The sequence below is a fragment of the Zosterops lateralis genome (genome assembly GCF_965231275.1).
Source record: "Zosterops lateralis genome assembly, chromosome: 4".
NCBI classification, from domain to species: domain Eukaryota; kingdom Metazoa; phylum Chordata; class Aves; order Passeriformes; family Zosteropidae; genus Zosterops; species Zosterops lateralis.
This window is the reverse complement of record NC_139765.1, coordinates 63,500,982-63,517,471: the sequence shown is the minus strand read 5'-3', so window position 1 is coordinate 63,517,471 and position 16,490 is coordinate 63,500,982. Positions and strand designations below refer to the sequence as shown.

The 16,490-nt window shown below is 37.3% G+C and overlaps 1 protein-coding gene across 1 annotated transcript in view; it reads left to right on the top strand.

The window, feature by feature from the left end:
* SEMA3C (semaphorin 3C) overlaps positions 1–16,490 on the top strand; it is a 116,341-nt gene that overhangs the window by 73,617 nt on the left and 26,234 nt on the right. Inside the window, exons 6-11 of the mRNA XM_083859286.1 lie at positions 713–803; positions 4,673–4,792; positions 6,567–6,709; positions 8,692–8,806; positions 10,960–11,029; positions 13,655–13,799. Coding sequence (XP_083715412.1) covers positions 713–803; positions 4,673–4,792; positions 6,567–6,709; positions 8,692–8,806; positions 10,960–11,029; positions 13,655–13,799 — 684 coding nt within the window. The remainder of the gene's footprint in view (positions 1–712; positions 804–4,672; positions 4,793–6,566; positions 6,710–8,691; positions 8,807–10,959; positions 11,030–13,654; positions 13,800–16,490) is intronic.

The following is a 16,490-nucleotide window of genomic DNA, read 5'->3' as shown; positions in this document are numbered from 1 at the left end:
ATTTTAAGCTGTAGTCCGAATTGCTTCTCCTTTGCTAAATGTGTTGCCTATTCATAAAGTTCATAACATATAAATTAATCCCTGTACCATGATTTCACTACAAAAAAAAAAATAATCAGGAGATTTCAGGCTATGGTAAGAGGTATAGATAATTAATTTATCACTGTGGATTTGGAGCTCTACACATAATCCAAGAGATGGTATTGAAGAAAATAAGTGTCATTTGGGGATTTTTGGAGGCCTGATAGCTCAGTAAAGACCAAATGATTTATGCTATAATCTAATGACAGTTGTCATAAGAGATTTTTATTTTATATGTATTACTGTTCTAGTAGCTTTATTATAATGTCCTAGACAGGCATAAATCCACCAGTATATTCAGAAAATAAATAACATCAAAGCCACAGAAGCAATCTCCACAGATATTATCACAGAGATCAGTCAGGCTATCCTTAAGGGAGACAGAGGGAACATTTTTTTGATTCAGTGTCTTGAATTTACAACAAGAGTCTTGAAAATAACCATGTGTCAGTGTTATCTAACAAGATGATGGAATTCTGAATAGAAGAGTTAACTACCAATAGTACAGCAAAAGAGCCCAACAGAGCACTGTTAATAGAGGATTGCTAATGCTGTGAACAGCCAGGCATAAAAATCAGCTTAGATCTAATGGTTTCTGACATGAGAAATGACACACAAATCTGCTTTGCAGGAACAAATCTTCAAGATCGACTCCAAGTGCGAATCAGGAAAGGGACGCTGTTCCTTCAACCCTAACGTGAATACGGTCTCTGTTATGATCAGTAAGTAAAGATACCCCAGGTTGTTGAGGTCTAAACCCACATGGTCATGTGTAGGGTGGGTTGATGGAATACTCCAAGGGAGCTGGACACAGAATTCAGCCTCCCAGGGGCAGTGCCTTTTATCTGGCTGATGGGCACAAGGGTTGGGTATACCCGTATTTCAAGACTTGTATGAAGCTTAAGGTGGGTGGACAAATGAAGTGCAGGAATAAGTTATTGAAAGGGAGAGAGAGACACAGGAAACAAAAGGTTCTCCCTTTTCCAGATTACACATTTTTTTCCCAGGAATAGTTTCAGCTTTGCATTACCCTGTCTAGCATTTGTGTCTGAATGGTTTCTGACCTTGTTCATCCTAGACAGCACTTGTGTCTTACTTAATTATTTTTAAAATCCCAGAGTAGCCAGGGAAAGAAAGCCTGAAGACTTCAGATGCTTTAAATTTCATTTTTGTTGTCATCACTGCTGTAGAGCCCACCAACTATTGTAAAGCTCTTCATTCTTCAATTGGCTTTATACACAACCAGTTTTGTTATTTTCTTCCTTGTGAAAGGCCAGAAAGTGAAACAATAAAGGATTTCTGCTGTGCTTGTTGCACACCTATCAGAAAATTCAAAGGGGGCCTACACTTTGTGCAGCCGAAGTCATCTGTAAAAGATACTTTTCTTTTTCAACCAGGAAGAGCTGGAAATATATACTCAGTGTAACCCAACCTTTCACATTTGCAGTATGTTGACACACTTCCAGTTCCAAAGCCCTGATTTTTCAGCATATGCCTGCTCCTTGCTGTATTTTTGGCTATGAAGAGAACAGCAGTTGCAGAGATTTTAGAGGCTTTCTTAGTAAATAAAAATTATTGCCCACAGGTACTGCGTATTTCACCCAAGATTTACAGGGGAACAATGTGCAGTGTTTCTGACATTCAGCTTCCTCTGAAGTCAATTACATGTTTTGTCAGATATCTTCTTTAAAATCTTACGGATCTTCAGAGAAGTGTGATACAGTCTGTCCTACATGACCTGCTTGAAATATAAATTGCCTTGTTTTGTTTTGGTTTTTTTGGGTTGGTTTTTTTTTTGTTTGGTTGTTTTTTTTTTTTTTTGGTTTGGTTTTTTTGGTGGTGGTGGTGTTTTTTGAGGGTTGTTTTGGGTTTTTTTTGATTCCTTATTTCAAATACATTTAGTACAAAGGACAAGTATATCTATTCACAGATACGTGAACTGAATACCTTTAGAAAAAAGGTAAATGCTACCTAGACATCTCTCTGAACCTCGGCTGCACTTACACCTTTATCTCAACAATGATCTAGGAACAGTGTTTACAGACACTCACTGTGTAAAGAAAATGTTTGTTCAAAGTCAGTGATAGATGAGGCCACTGCTACTCATTGCCATTCTGCTATTATGAGGTGAAGCAACTGTTTCCTGTCCTTGTTCCTTCTGGGTTTTCTATAGCAACATTAAAAAACATTGTTTCTGAATTATTGTTTGTATAGTAAACTGATTTTTTTCTACAGTAGATCTATGGCAGTTTTGTTCATCTTAATAGACTTTTTCTTATCTTCCTTGATTTCTATTATGTGACTAAGGAGATCTTCCCTAGTGTTTGACTGATCTTTCATGACATAGTTCATCAACAAGGTTTAAATTATTCCACAAAGGTCAAATTCCTTTTAAAAGAGTCCTTAGATTGGGTTTTATACTTCCTATTGCAAAGTCCAGTCAGTTAAAAAATGTTAATCTCTTATGAATTTAGCCTCAGTACCCGTGCCAGAAACATGAACATTTTCTAGGACTCAGCTCATGTTGTAATGAGGGGACTGAGCCAATGTACTGGACTCACCTTTGAGCTTTCTGAAGGAGGAATTCTCTCTTGATGCTTCAGAAGATAGTAAATACCACCAGACCAGCTAACTCTTCCACAATAAACATACCCTTTTTTAAATACAGGTGCAATTTCTTGACCATTTTGGGCTCACTAGCCTAGAATATAACAGGAAATATGATTCACTCTTCAAAAGAAAGTGGTGCTATAAAAAAAAAATTTGAACTTTGTACAGTTTGCCATTGTACAGAGATGCGTTTGCATCAAAGCAGTGAAAAATGTTCTTTGAAGCAGCTTGGCATTACTAGTGTGCAGGATGCATGTCTCTCTCTCCTCACCAAGACTAAGATATTTATAAAAGCAGACAAACCTCATCAATTCAGTAATTCCCCCCAGTAACAAAGTGAAGTAGAGTGAACTCATTGTGCTGTGCAAACTAAATACTGTGTGGAATTTAAGGATTTTAGCAGAAGGAAGTGGAACTGGTGGATCTCCTCTGATACATGATTAGCAAACAGACACTAGGAATGCTTAAGACATAAGTAATACTGTTGATATGTAATAGGATTAAAATTACATAGTATAGTACTGTTGCTGAAGTGTGTATGTATGTATATATGCACAGGACTGTACATAACATTTAGTGAGAACCATAAACTTGATTTCTTTGAGCCAATTTGTTTCATAATGAGAAATAAAGTTCTGCTGGATTGAGGCAAGGAGGCAAATATACAAAATCACTTATAAATTTGTACAGGTCTAACATCATTCTGTCAATACCTGCTCCAGAAGTAAATGCTTCAGCAGCATGCAGCAAATGCATTGGTTAAATCCCCTGGGTACAAATCTTGTCATCATGGGGAGAGGTGAGAGCAGAAGAATGGCTGCTGGATGCCCTGCCAGGGTTCAGTTCAGGCTCCACTTAGCAGCAGAAAAGCAAAGTCTCCAGGGTTTTGATTCTCTCATGAGCTTCTCAATAGTCTTCCATGCTGATTATGAACACACACACACAAACACACATGCAGCATGAAAATAGCCTCAAGTATTTCTGAGCCTGTGACTCTTGCCAGCTTGACCACACTCTGTGGGTAGTCCAGGAGTACAGACAAAAACATCAATCAAAGGACCCAGCTGTACTGGAATGTATTCAGCCACTGCTCCCACTCTGAGAGCTGGAGTTTATTTTAGCTACTGTTTTCTGCTCTGGGGTTTCATTGTCATTAGTCAGCGGAAATTGCTCGGTTATTCACAGAGTAGAAAATGATAGTATATGTAATTATAATTGTAATTATATATACATATGTTTGTGCACACACATAGGCTCAAGCAAACACAGATAGACATCCTGATTGATGGGCTGAGTTTTCAGCCCTGCACAGGGAGCAGAACCTCATAGTTCTGTTAATGTACAAGTTGCATGTCTCGTTCTGCTAAAGCATAAATGACCCTATACTTAGAACCAAGTACACAAAAGGGGACAACTATTGCTCCATATTACTTTGAGTCAAGTTCAATAATATGATTGTCTGGCCTCTGCAATACTGAAGTTGGCTTGAGGCTGCCTGGGGCAGCTGTAACAATGCTGCTGATAAAAATTGGCACTGATCCACTGACTGCAATAGATGTTGTGCCAGTTTACAGCAGCAATAAATTCAACCCAGTCACTTCATTACTTCCGTAACAAAAAAAAAAAATTCTTTAAAGTGCATACTTAAGATATTGTATGTGATAATTTTTGATAAAGTATTAGCCTTATTCTCCAGTGGTCCACAGCAGTGCAAATGGGGCAATTAAACTTCCTATCAAGAACGGTTTGCCACAGCTCTGCTGTTACATTTAATAATACAGTTCCATAAAGTCTCTACGAAAAATGTGATTACTCCCCTGCATTCTAGGTTGAGTCTTTGTAAATCAGAGAAAACCTCATTCCCACGACCCACTATTTATCTGCATAGACTCCTGTGTAAATAAAGAGCTGATGAATTTAAAAGAAACTTTTGTTTTGCCAAAAGCCATAACAATTCTCCCTCCATTTCAATTCATTTCAGATGAAGAGCTTTTTTCAGGAATGTATATTGATTTCATGGGGACGGATGCGGCCATTTTTCGCAGTCTGACCAGGAGGAATGCAGTGAGGACTGACCAGCACAACTCCAAGTGGCTGAGTGGTGAGATGCCTTTAATTTACCAGAGTTTTAGTGGGTGTCACAGAGATTCTGCTTTCCTTTGCTTAAAACAAAGACCTTACCTTTTAAAGAGTTTGTCTCTGAATTTAATTTGTGAAGTTGAACCATGAAGAAATGTGTGTAAATACAAACTGTAGACAATGTACAGATGTAGAGGGATCCCTGCATGAACTGAGCTCCTAGGCCACCTCAGCTGTTTGAGGACAAGTGTATGAAAACCTTTCCAATGGCAATTGGTCAGACAGTCTGATTTCTAGAAAAGCGCCTTCACTTCTAATGAATCAGATATTGCTTTAAGTCAGTGTTGATTCTAAGCCACCAGCTTCAGTTAATTCAAGGTGATCTATCTCTGTGCAGAAGATTCACCACCACTTGCTTTTGAAATGTGTGCAGAAGAGTGTTCCACTATCAGAGCAGTCAGTGAGGATCATTGCCACTTACTTCAGTGGTGAGGAATAGGTTATCTAAACACAGTAGAAAAACTCATTTATGAGTGGAATCACATAACTCTTTGCTTCACTGTGAAAATTCTCCCTTTCTTTACTGGAAAGAGGATTCCTTCCAATGAAAGCAATTTAAATTGAAATGGTGGTCAACTCTCTGGGCAGGGGTAGATGTGAAAGGTTATAGAGCAGCTAACACAGCAGTTATGGTTTTAAAAAGCCTTCAGGTATGTTGAAGTGAAGTTACTGTGGTTTTGTCTTGACTTTTTAAATAGTGACTTATTATTCCTGTCTGGCTGTGACTACAGTGAAATCACGAGACTTAAGTCACAAATTCATTTCACTATGAAAGGGAAACTATGTCTGCTCTCTGAATTTTTTTTTCTGTTTGTTATACATTCTTACACTTACCTGCACACCTTAACATGTGCATCCTAAAATGAATTGGAGAAAAAGAAAATTTTAAACTGCCCAATTTCTGGAAAATCTACCTGTTGAAACAGATACTTGGAAGTACAATTTATTTCCATGTTCTTTTAGAGCCAGAGTCAGGACATTCGTTGTATTAATTGAGAATCGACTTATGTGAACAGAAAAATGATGCAGTCTAAAAACAGTTTTCTGTCAGACATTCAACCTTTGCATCCAATTTTTTCAAACTTTATACTGCACTTCAGCTGAACAAACAATCTTCCATGATTATTGAAAAGACAAAGCCTTCCTGCAGGGAGAGAGGCCACTTCTTCCTTCAGTCAGAGAAGATATTTTGGGAGCTCCTGTACTGTTTATAATATGCTTGCTGTTAAGGTTATAAATTATTTTTCTCTCTCCCTAATTCTCCTTTGTAATGTTTTGCACGTACACTTGATTACGTTTACCAGCCTCTGATATGAAGTCAAACACTGCTCAAGCATTTGCGTACCCTGCTTTCCTTTTCTGGGTTACACAAATTGTTTCCCTCTCTTATTCATGAACCTTATTTGTTATATTTCTAAGCTCTTCCAGCTTACTTTTATGTTTTGTCTCAATGAGACTTTCCTTAGGTGCTCCAGATAACACCTTGATTCTTCTTTCTTCCTCAAAGTGTTTGAGTCTCTGCAGTAATGTAATACCATTGCTTCTGGATTGCTCCTCTAAAATTTGCTGTGAAATTAAATTTGAGGACACATATGGTTGCCAGCAAGGAGCAACTTACCTGTTGATATTTGGTATATTCAGCACTTCCTTGAAGCAGTCAGTAAAAGTCTAGTCAGTCGTTGCTTATACTGATACATCTTTTGGTTTCATCCTTTTGGTAAACTTTTTCGTTTCAGAGCCTATTTTTGTGGATGCTCATGTTATCCCAGATGGCACTGACCCCAATGATGCCAAAATCTACTTCTTCTTCAAAGAAAGACTCACAGACAACAGCGGCAGCACAAAGCAAATTCATTCAATGATTGCAAGAGTATGCCCAGTAAGAACTATTTTGTTTATCAGTTTGCTGGGATAAGCTGCTATTGTGACATGATAACCTAAAAGACTGAATGTTTGAAAAGCCTTTGATTTGACAGAATTTCCTGTTTCTGTGTCACCATTCATAATTAAGAAGAGCTGTTACTGAACTCATAGCTAGGGTCTGAACAGGTCATATGTATCTGACTATTCATGTAAGAATATGGAAATGTAGAGGTTCAGGGCTTCATGTATTTCTCTGAGTCAGAAAAGTTACCAGTGTTGAATTTTCAAACTTGCTGTCCTTGGCACAAATAAGGCACATTATTTGCTTAATAAAAATGAAGTTTAAGCAGTGAAGGCTTTCACACACACACACTCAAAACATTTAAAGCACATCAAAAATATCAAGCTTTTAAATTGGTGGATTTAACTTTCAAACGGCTGTCTTCATTTTTACAACATCTGTTCTTTCTGCTTGCTTGTACTGATGTATGTGTGAGCCTAACTTTAAAAATGTGCACAGGAAATTTAAATTCAAGAGTTACAGCTATTCCTGGGCAATAATTAATATTTTTTCACAGCACGCCTCATTGTATCTATTTCACTTTTTTGTATCTCTAATCAACTGTAGATGAAAAATGATTGAAGCAGCTATTAATATCTCTGGTGAATTTTTTTTTTTTTTTTTTAACAAGAGAAAAATTATAAATGCACAATGCTCCTAGCCTATTAACTCCTTCTTTTGGAAGGCTTCAGGAAGTTCATTGTGAGTGTTTATATATTCCCTGTCTTTAGTTTGGGTTTTCTTTAGAATTTGATGCTTTGTGATGTTGTTGTGCCTGGGTGTGAAGGTATTTGTCCTTCTCTGGCAATATGATGAGGCATGTGATCTTTTTTATAGTCTCCATTCTCTGTATTTTAGTGAGAGTGCCTACAGGCCTTTTTGGGTATTTTGCAAGAAGACATTTCACACAATTACAGCTGTATTTGGTTTTTTACTGTAATAATGAAGCCCAGATGATTTTTGAAAGGCCTAAGCCTTTTTAGACTTACACTGAAGCCAGTGGCAGAATCCCAAGGCAAATGTAAATAAATCTGAGCCAGTCTTATTTGTATACTTGTATACATACCATCATATTCATGTATCAGCGCCTTTGAGACTGGCAAAATATATTAGCCCCTGAAAAGACTCCTTATAAGTCACCCAGAATGTTGGATTACCAACGCCAACAGCATCAGTGAAACATGCACAGCACTTTGTTGAAATCACATTTCAACAGTTTCTACATTTTGGTTTTCTCTTTCCTTGGGTGACATCATGTTATGCAGTAGGGAGGACTCTGCTCTTAGGTAAGGCATTCACCAGCACAGTTAGTCAGGATCTGTCACCTCAGTGCTGCATCACCTGGTTTGGCAGTTACAGTTCCCACTTTAAACCACAGAAAATTGGAAAGATCCATGAGTGAGCTGTGACCAAGCCATCTCTGGACCAAGCTAGCAGGACTTGCAGCAGTGCAGGCTGGACCCACACTAGCCATCCTTTCTGAATACTGTTTAGAGCATCCACCTCTTGTGCCAGCTTGGTTTGCTAGATCAGGTGCAGCTATGCTGCTGTCAGGACTAGAAAAAACATCCCTCTATAGAACTATGAGGCCTTTTAGAGATAGAATGGACTTCATACTGGGTTTCAATGAGTGATGCAATCTCCACAGTCACTTCCAATCATAAGAGCATGCAGTGCTGATGCACAGAGTCTGCTGCCCAACCCTCCAACCTGCTAGCCCAGCAGAGAAGGTCCACTCAAAAAACTAGTTCTTGGGGATTTTTGCATATAGAATGCTTAGATGAGGGGATTTGTCTTAGGCCTATCTATTTTTAATATTAAATTTACCAGATAATTATCTAGATAATGAGTTAAGCCTAAGAAAAATGTGGGAAAGCCCAATAAAATGTGTAGCTGTGTTCTGTTTCTTCTTTTCTAAAAATAATATTCCTTTCCAGAATGACACAGGTGGTCAGCGCAGTCTCGTGAACAAGTGGACAACATTCCTGAAAGCAAGACTTGTGTGCTCAGTAATGGATGAAGATGGAACAGAAACATACTTTGATGAATTAGGTATCACAAAAAGCATTCCTTAAAATTTCATCTAAATGCTACACCTTGTGCATATTTAATGACTGATTTTCATTCAGTTTCTTAGTCAAATTGTTATCAGCGAAATCATAGCACTAGAAGTCTGTGATAACATTCCCCTTGCAGTTTTATGACAGCAAAAGAAAAAAATTCTTCATAAGTCTCTCTGCATAATTATCATTACATTTGAAATAAAGGCAGTTTATCTTGACTATATAAAAAATTATGTAAAGAATTAATATTTGGAAGGAAACATCTAAGTGACTCTGTTATTATCTTGCTATTAGCTTGGATTACAATAGAGGGTTTTTAACATCCCCTTGAAACAGTTTCTTATACCCCTGTGTAACACACAGCTTTTCCATAATGCATTTTTTCTATTTTTTGATCACAGGGTAGAGTCCTCAGTTTGGTAATTCAAGATAATATTAATAAATCCCATTACTGGCACTAGCAATAGCACTATCCATAAATACAATTTCTCAGGAACCATTCAGTCACATAAATTTTTGTTTCAACATATGAAATACTGTAAATATTCAATGGATAATCTATACAGCAATCACAAGAGGTTTCTTTTCATGAAGGAATTAAGAGATGCATATCTTGATAACTACATGTCAAATAACATTAGCAGAAAGTTTCAAATTCTATATTTTCTGTAGCTGAGGTGCTCAAAATCATAGTTCTAAATTCAGGTATTGGAAGATTTGGTATGTGCTTTACTATAAATATAAATAATATAAGCAGCTAATGTGCCCTGGACTGTGTCTGCATCTGGTTCTGATCTTTCCATTGTATCCTCTCTCTCTCTCTTTTCTCAATTGTTATTCCTGATTCCCACCACAGCAAACAGAATTTGGAGTCTTTCTGAGCTTATATACTTAGAACTATTTGGTGCACTTGCTTTGGTTCAAGGAACCAAAATGGAACCTGATTGGGTCTAGGATCAGATCCGACCTTGCTCTACCTCAGAATGTGCAAGGTGTTTGGAGGACTGATTTTCTGAAGGTTACAGTGCCTCAGCACTGCCACAGCAGCTCATCTTTCAGAGCTGTGATTTACCCACCCCCTCCTCTTCCACAAAGCAGTAGGATAACTGCTTTTAGTTTCTTGTATGACAAAATGTAGGATCATAGTGAATAGGAGACAATGCTCTCAGCATGAGCTCCCAGCACTATTCCCTAGCAAAGAGGAAGAATACAATCACAGCTGGAAATTCAGAAAACTGGGAGAGAGCAAACACATGCTTCTGTGTTCATGTATAATGCAGGAGAGTATAACACTTCCAGTTCTGCATGGTGAAGTCTTTTACTCTTGACATACTGAAAAGAATATTTTAAAAAATTCAGCGGGTTAAATGAAAGAGCCACATAAATTAATGGAAAGCTAAAGAACATATTCTGGGATAAAACCTCAAACAGTTCAGTCTTTTTTGTGTTGTAAATTAAGTTTAAGAGGTGGCATGATTATAGTTATTAAAAAACATTTGTAAGGAGAAACTGTCAGATTAAAGTAGTTTTCACTGAATGTATTAAAAAAAATCAACATATCAGAGGTAATAGTGGGTAAATTCATTTCAGTGAGTAGGTACAGTTTTGCACAGTGCAGTCAATAAATCCCTACACAACAGGAAGTGGGAGGTTTACATCTCTCACAGTCTTTACTGCAAAGCTGTCTGACATTCATATCATGTTGAAACCATGCTAGTGAAGGCACTCTAGTGCAGTCTGGACAATAAAACACCTAATTTCCCTGTTTTCAATTACATCCATCAATGGGAGCTCTTTGTCTTTAATCTGCTGCAACTTTAATGTTTTCTACTGCTAAACAACCTGCTGAAATAAGATGCAGCTGAGAAAAATGTGTGACATAGATCCTGAATGTGTTTGAAAATCTTTGCTTTCTGTCTCCCTAAGGCTAGAGGGCATGCAGTTAATTTCCAGATTTGTTTCTGAATGTTCAAATGCTAGATTTATGCATATATAGTCTGTTCATGTGGTAAGTCTCCTCTTTTTCCCATTCGTGTCTGAGATAAAACTACTGTTGAGTTTAGGAAGAGTAAATACATCAATTAAACTGGAAAATAAAGCTTTTCTTAAAATTCAAAATGTTTTTCTTTCTCTTTCTCACAGAGGACGTGTTTCTCCTAGAGACAGATAACCCCAGAACAACACTCGTGTACGGAATTTTTACAACATCGAGGTAAACATGGAGATTTGAAAAAAATTACCTGAACTGCCTGGTTCTCTGTATGAAAACTGTTGCTTTGTGGATGAGGCTGTGCTGGGCCATTCTCAGTATCATTGCTGTTGCTATCTATGTCAGAGCTATGCTTCTTGGAGCAAACTGCTTCCTGACATACTGTCAGCTGCCACTGGGAAAACATTTCCGTGGAGGCCACTTGTCACTGCCCAGCAGTGGAAAGCCAAATGACTTCAGTGCAGTGAACTCGTGGCATCTGAGAGCACTTAACACCTCCTGAAGAACATCCAACACCCCGATGGATCAAACCAGGAATTCTTACAGGAATTCATATAGATCATTTCCAGTCTCTCAGCTGGCTGATGATCACAGAGATGGCAAATAACCATATTGGCTTCAGTTGGCTACAAAAGGAGAAGCTTACGTGGCATTGGGTCACCCCCGTGCAGCTCCCTCTTACAGCCAGTTGTATTCACTTACTGTCTGGTTTAGAAAGCATTTACTGAGTTCCCAAGGGTGGTGGAAGCACTAGGTATGGCTTACTATGGCTGAAACTCTCCATAAAGATAGACTGACAAGTGGACCAACAGATTCTTCCACCTCTGCCTTTATTTTTTTTCTCTTGCCCTCACTACATAGTGTTAGCACACAGTAAAATAGGTTACTACCCCCTGGTTTCTGAATGCTACCCTTTATTATTTAGCTGTTATTTCTTATGTTCAAAGAAGTCTTCTGTTTGTTTGGGGTTTTTTTTAAGTTTTCATTTAATTTATTTGATCAAATTAGAAAATTATTTAATTTATTGTTAATAATTCATTTAATGGCAAGTTCTTAGTAAAAAAATCCTTTCAGATTTTTTTTTCTCCAGTAGACTTTTTTCACCAGGATGTAGGGGTCTGCTTACTCAAATATGTAAATATGACAGGAGAATATGATTCTATGATATTTAATTGGGGAAAAAAAGGATCACATAACTTGTAAACTTAGATGCTGTCTAAGTAATTCCTACTTCACAAAAAGAGAAAAGGATGAGCTTCTATTCAGTAGTAAAACCACACATCATTAGTTTGGGGGTGCAACATGACTGAACTGGAAACATTTACAGTTAATTCTGGTATTTCTCAGTGGAAATGAGGTTTGAATCACAGAACCATATAAGGTGACAAAAAAGAAAAAACTTCATTTTTTTCCTGGCTCTCATGCTATTTTTTTCCCTCTGAAGTTCTTACACATGCATTTCTGCTATTGTGAACAACATGGTCTATTCTTGCTTTATTTGTGTTCAGCTATAGGTTGAATGTGTTACCTAGTTAAATACAGAAACCATAAGGATTTATGCTCCTTAGTAGTTCCTGTATCTTCATCTCTGTTGACTTCCAACTCAGAACAGTAGCAAGAGGGAAACATCACAGGAAGTCGTAACTACTAGTATTTTTATCTAAATCATACGAAAGGAAACTAAGTAATACTGAACTAAATTATTTTAGTGTCATAATACGCTGTAAATCTAACATAAAACATCTGGAAAGACTAAATGCATTTCTCAAAACCTATTAATACCTAGTAAAATTTCCACAAATACCATAATCCATCTAAAAGGTTCATTCTACTAATACATGTATAGCTGAGAGCAATATGGATTTCACTTTTGTTTAGACACTATGTGTAATATTTTCAGGCTTTTTCTGGAGTGTTTTTTCTTCTTGAATTGAAAACAGTTACTTGGATTATCTTCATCCTACAGTTAACACCAGGCAGATTTTAGACTGTCTGGAGTTTCCACTTTTTAAAAATAAATATCACAAATCTTGCATGCAGTGAGAGGAAAAATGAGGGAGTTAATTCACTAGTCAGCCTTAGCATCAGTCTGGAAAGTTTTCCCCTAGTGCCCTTCATCATTACAGGGTGATGGAGACCATTCAGGCTTGTGCTACCTGGACCCATGGCTGAATCTAGAGCAGTGGGAAGAGCATTCGCTTTCTGTAGGCAAATCCCTGCATTCCCCTCAGGAAGCTTCAAACTTGGGTCTTCCTAAGACCAGTTTTATGGATGGATTTGAAGGCTGTATAGAAGTAATTCCTTCACAGCCGCATCATGTCCCCATTTTTTGCAAAAAAGCTGGAAACTGATTATAATAATCCAGCTGGTTGTCATTGCTCTGGATGTTTTGATTAATATTTCAGCCATCTATTTTAGGAAGCTTGTGGTTTTAGGTCTTGTGGTTAGTATACTGGTAGGGAGCTCTGGAAACCTGTGCTGAGCTTGGCAGTACAAAGTTTATAGAACTTCTGCCTCACTGAAGTCAGCAATATTTTTGCCATTGATTTAACTGGAGCCAGATTATATTTCTTCTGTATTTAGCATTAGGAAATCTTCTTGTTGCACCAGTAAGGTAGTGCCTGCCTCTCTCTTTTTTTCAGTTCACTGTTCATAAAGGTGCTAAGTCTTAAGAAGTAGTGGGGCAGCTAGAATAGTTGATTTTAAATGTTTTAAATTCATATAAAAGCAATAAATCATACAAAATATTATATTAGAGGTATCTTTCATCATTGGACCATGCAAAATTACAGGAAAGCTATAAAAAAAGTTGGTAGATTGCAATGCTAAATTTTTCTTGTCTTCCAGCTCCATATTTAAAGGCTCAGCCGTGTGTGTGTATCATCTGTCTGACATCCAGACTGTGTTCAATGGACCATTTGCACACAAGGAGGGCCCAAACCACCAGCTGATTCCATATCAGGGCAGAATTCCATACCCGCGACCTGGCACCGTAAGTACAAAGATGTTTATTCAGTCTTGCCAATTGCTTGTCTTTGTTTAATGCATAAATAAATATTATTTATTCCAGGATAAAAGTCTGTATGTGACTGTGACAGTTACAGTTCAGAACTATTTTATTTGCTTTTCAGTTGCCTGCAAATCACATAGTGTCTGGAAATCTTCTAGAAAGAATTAAAAGTCATGTAAAATGTTAATCATTCTTTCCCTTTCTGCTTCAGAGGTGATAAGAATTAGTTCATTAGGTGGTAGTCTTCTTGTTTGCGTGTGCATTTCCACGTTGTGGGTACATTTGAGCAAAATGTAGCTAAATAAACAAGCATGCAAAGATAGCATTGTTAGTGTGTTCCACAGCCTGGATTCAAACGGTCTTTAAGTTCTGTCTGCAGGAATTTTCTTTAGTTCTCCAGTCTTGCACCTCTACTCAGATGCTTAGGAGATGTAATAGGAGATTTAGACAACAAGGTTTCTGGGACTTGTCACTTGACTGTCATATCCTGCCAGCTTCTGAATCTTGGAAGAGAGACCTAGAAATGGATGCATTTTCTTGTCATTCAGTTCACTGTAGTCTTCCTCATAAAAATGCTTTTTTGTATGCCTTGCTTTCTTTCACTGTATTGGGGTAGTAATAATCTTCCAATAAATTCTGGAAGCTCTGAGAATTCTTTGAGCTCTGTTTCCAAGTTGTGTAAAAGTATCTCATGAAATTTTTTAAACAAAATGATTTCTTCTTACTTTTCACCGTCATGACATATAAAAATTACTGTTAATATACTTTTTTCTTTATTTACTTACTTATTTTAACTATTGTTAATTTATGTTTAGCAGAAATGTGACATCTAATATTTCAAGCTTTAATGAAGAATGTATGAACTTGGTCTAGAATCATCTCTGAATCCATATTTGCTAAATGAATATGGTGGTGTGGGTGTGTGTTGACTCCTATGAAGTAGGAGTCTGATTCCCAAGTATCAGAACAAAATAAGCATGCAGAGAATCATGAATTATCCCTCAACAATGCAGTTACATTTTTTTTAGATTAACACTTTGGTACTCTTACATTCATCACAGGAAATTCAATTTTATTTTAATTTTGCCAGTCCCTGTGAGAACCTGTAACCACATCAGTACTTCAGTCTTATTTGTCTTTATGCTCCAAAATCACGTTCTTTGTCTCTCTTTCTCTCTGGTACATGGAAAAGCTCAGATACATGGAATAGCTCCATGTTCCTGTTCACACAATTCTTCATGACATTTTAGTGCAGTTGTTGCTGGCCATAAGTTAGGACTTTCCATTCCCAGATCTCTAGAATTAACTAATCAATACCTGACATTCCACTAAGGTCTAATGCTAACATTAGTCTTCCCTTGCAATTAATTCCTGCAGCTCTAATCTCATGAATTCACTGAGGTTTTAAAAAAAGACCCATTTAAACAGGAAGTTTCACACTCTTTCAAAGTTTCTTGCTGCTTCAGAGTGTTTTGTTGGTTTGTGTTTCCTCAACCCCTGCCATGTTTTTCTTGGTTCATCTCATGGAGGCTTCTGAGGTATTCCAGATGGGCTTAAAGAAATTGGGCAACACAACAGAAAGGGGGAAAAAAATCACATTTGGATTTAGCATAGTGACAGAAATTATCTACACTTTCCAGACATGCCGATGAGTTCTGAATTCGAAGATAAATTCTTAGATCATAGCTCATAGAGATTCCTTTAGTTGACCATTGCTGGTTTTTGGATCACTGGTTGTGTGTGATTCAGCCACAACACAGTATCCCTAAGTCATATTTTCTAAGACGGAATTTCTTTGGCTTTGCTTGTTTTTTCATTGCCAAAAAATTTCCACTTTTCAGTGTGTGCCACAAACTTTATTTTTCACTTCTATCAAAGCATCTGCAAAATCAGGACAAGGGGACTTTTTGCTGCTCAGAATTTCTGCTCAAAGAGTTAATGTGATTAGCCATGTTTGCAGTCTGTGGGGCTTGATCTTCTCTTCTCTGGAATGTACTTTTTTTTTTTGGAACTTCTGGGATGCCTTTTCATATGACATGGAAAATCCTACTTTGCAGTTGCCTAAAGAGATATTCATACTAAACCTCTGGATGGAAATGAAAGTTCATCATGTTGCAGTACACTGGATAAACAATGGAAAGGCTTCAGTGTAGCTTCAGTAGGATTAAATAAAGCAATACATTCTTTTGGCCATGATCAATTCAGCAGTGTTTGGCTGGCCTTTACTAAATACCAATAGTTTCTTATTTCTCCACAAGCAAAACTTACTGATGGAAAAAAAAAAAAATACATAATTGGCAGCTTGCTACTAAACTCAGTGATGTTTGAGGGTAGTTTCCATTTTTCAGAGTTTACAGAAATAGTTTTTGTGCCTACAGCATATTGGGGAATATGCTGTAAATTAAAGGACACTGATAAGCGAGTGTGAACATAAAATTGTGCAGACAAGTTCTTGAATGAGCTGTGAAGGATGACCATTCAATCCCTCCAGGAAAGGAAGAGCTTACAAGTTTCTACAGTATCATCTTTTGCTTGTCACTCATTTAGCAAAGGGATTAATTGGTTTAAGATGTTTGTTCAGGCTTTGCTCGGAACAATGATATAATGTAAGTTTTTAGGGTCATGCTGGTGTGAATCATAGCGCAGACATTTTTGCAAGAAGTCACAGACAAA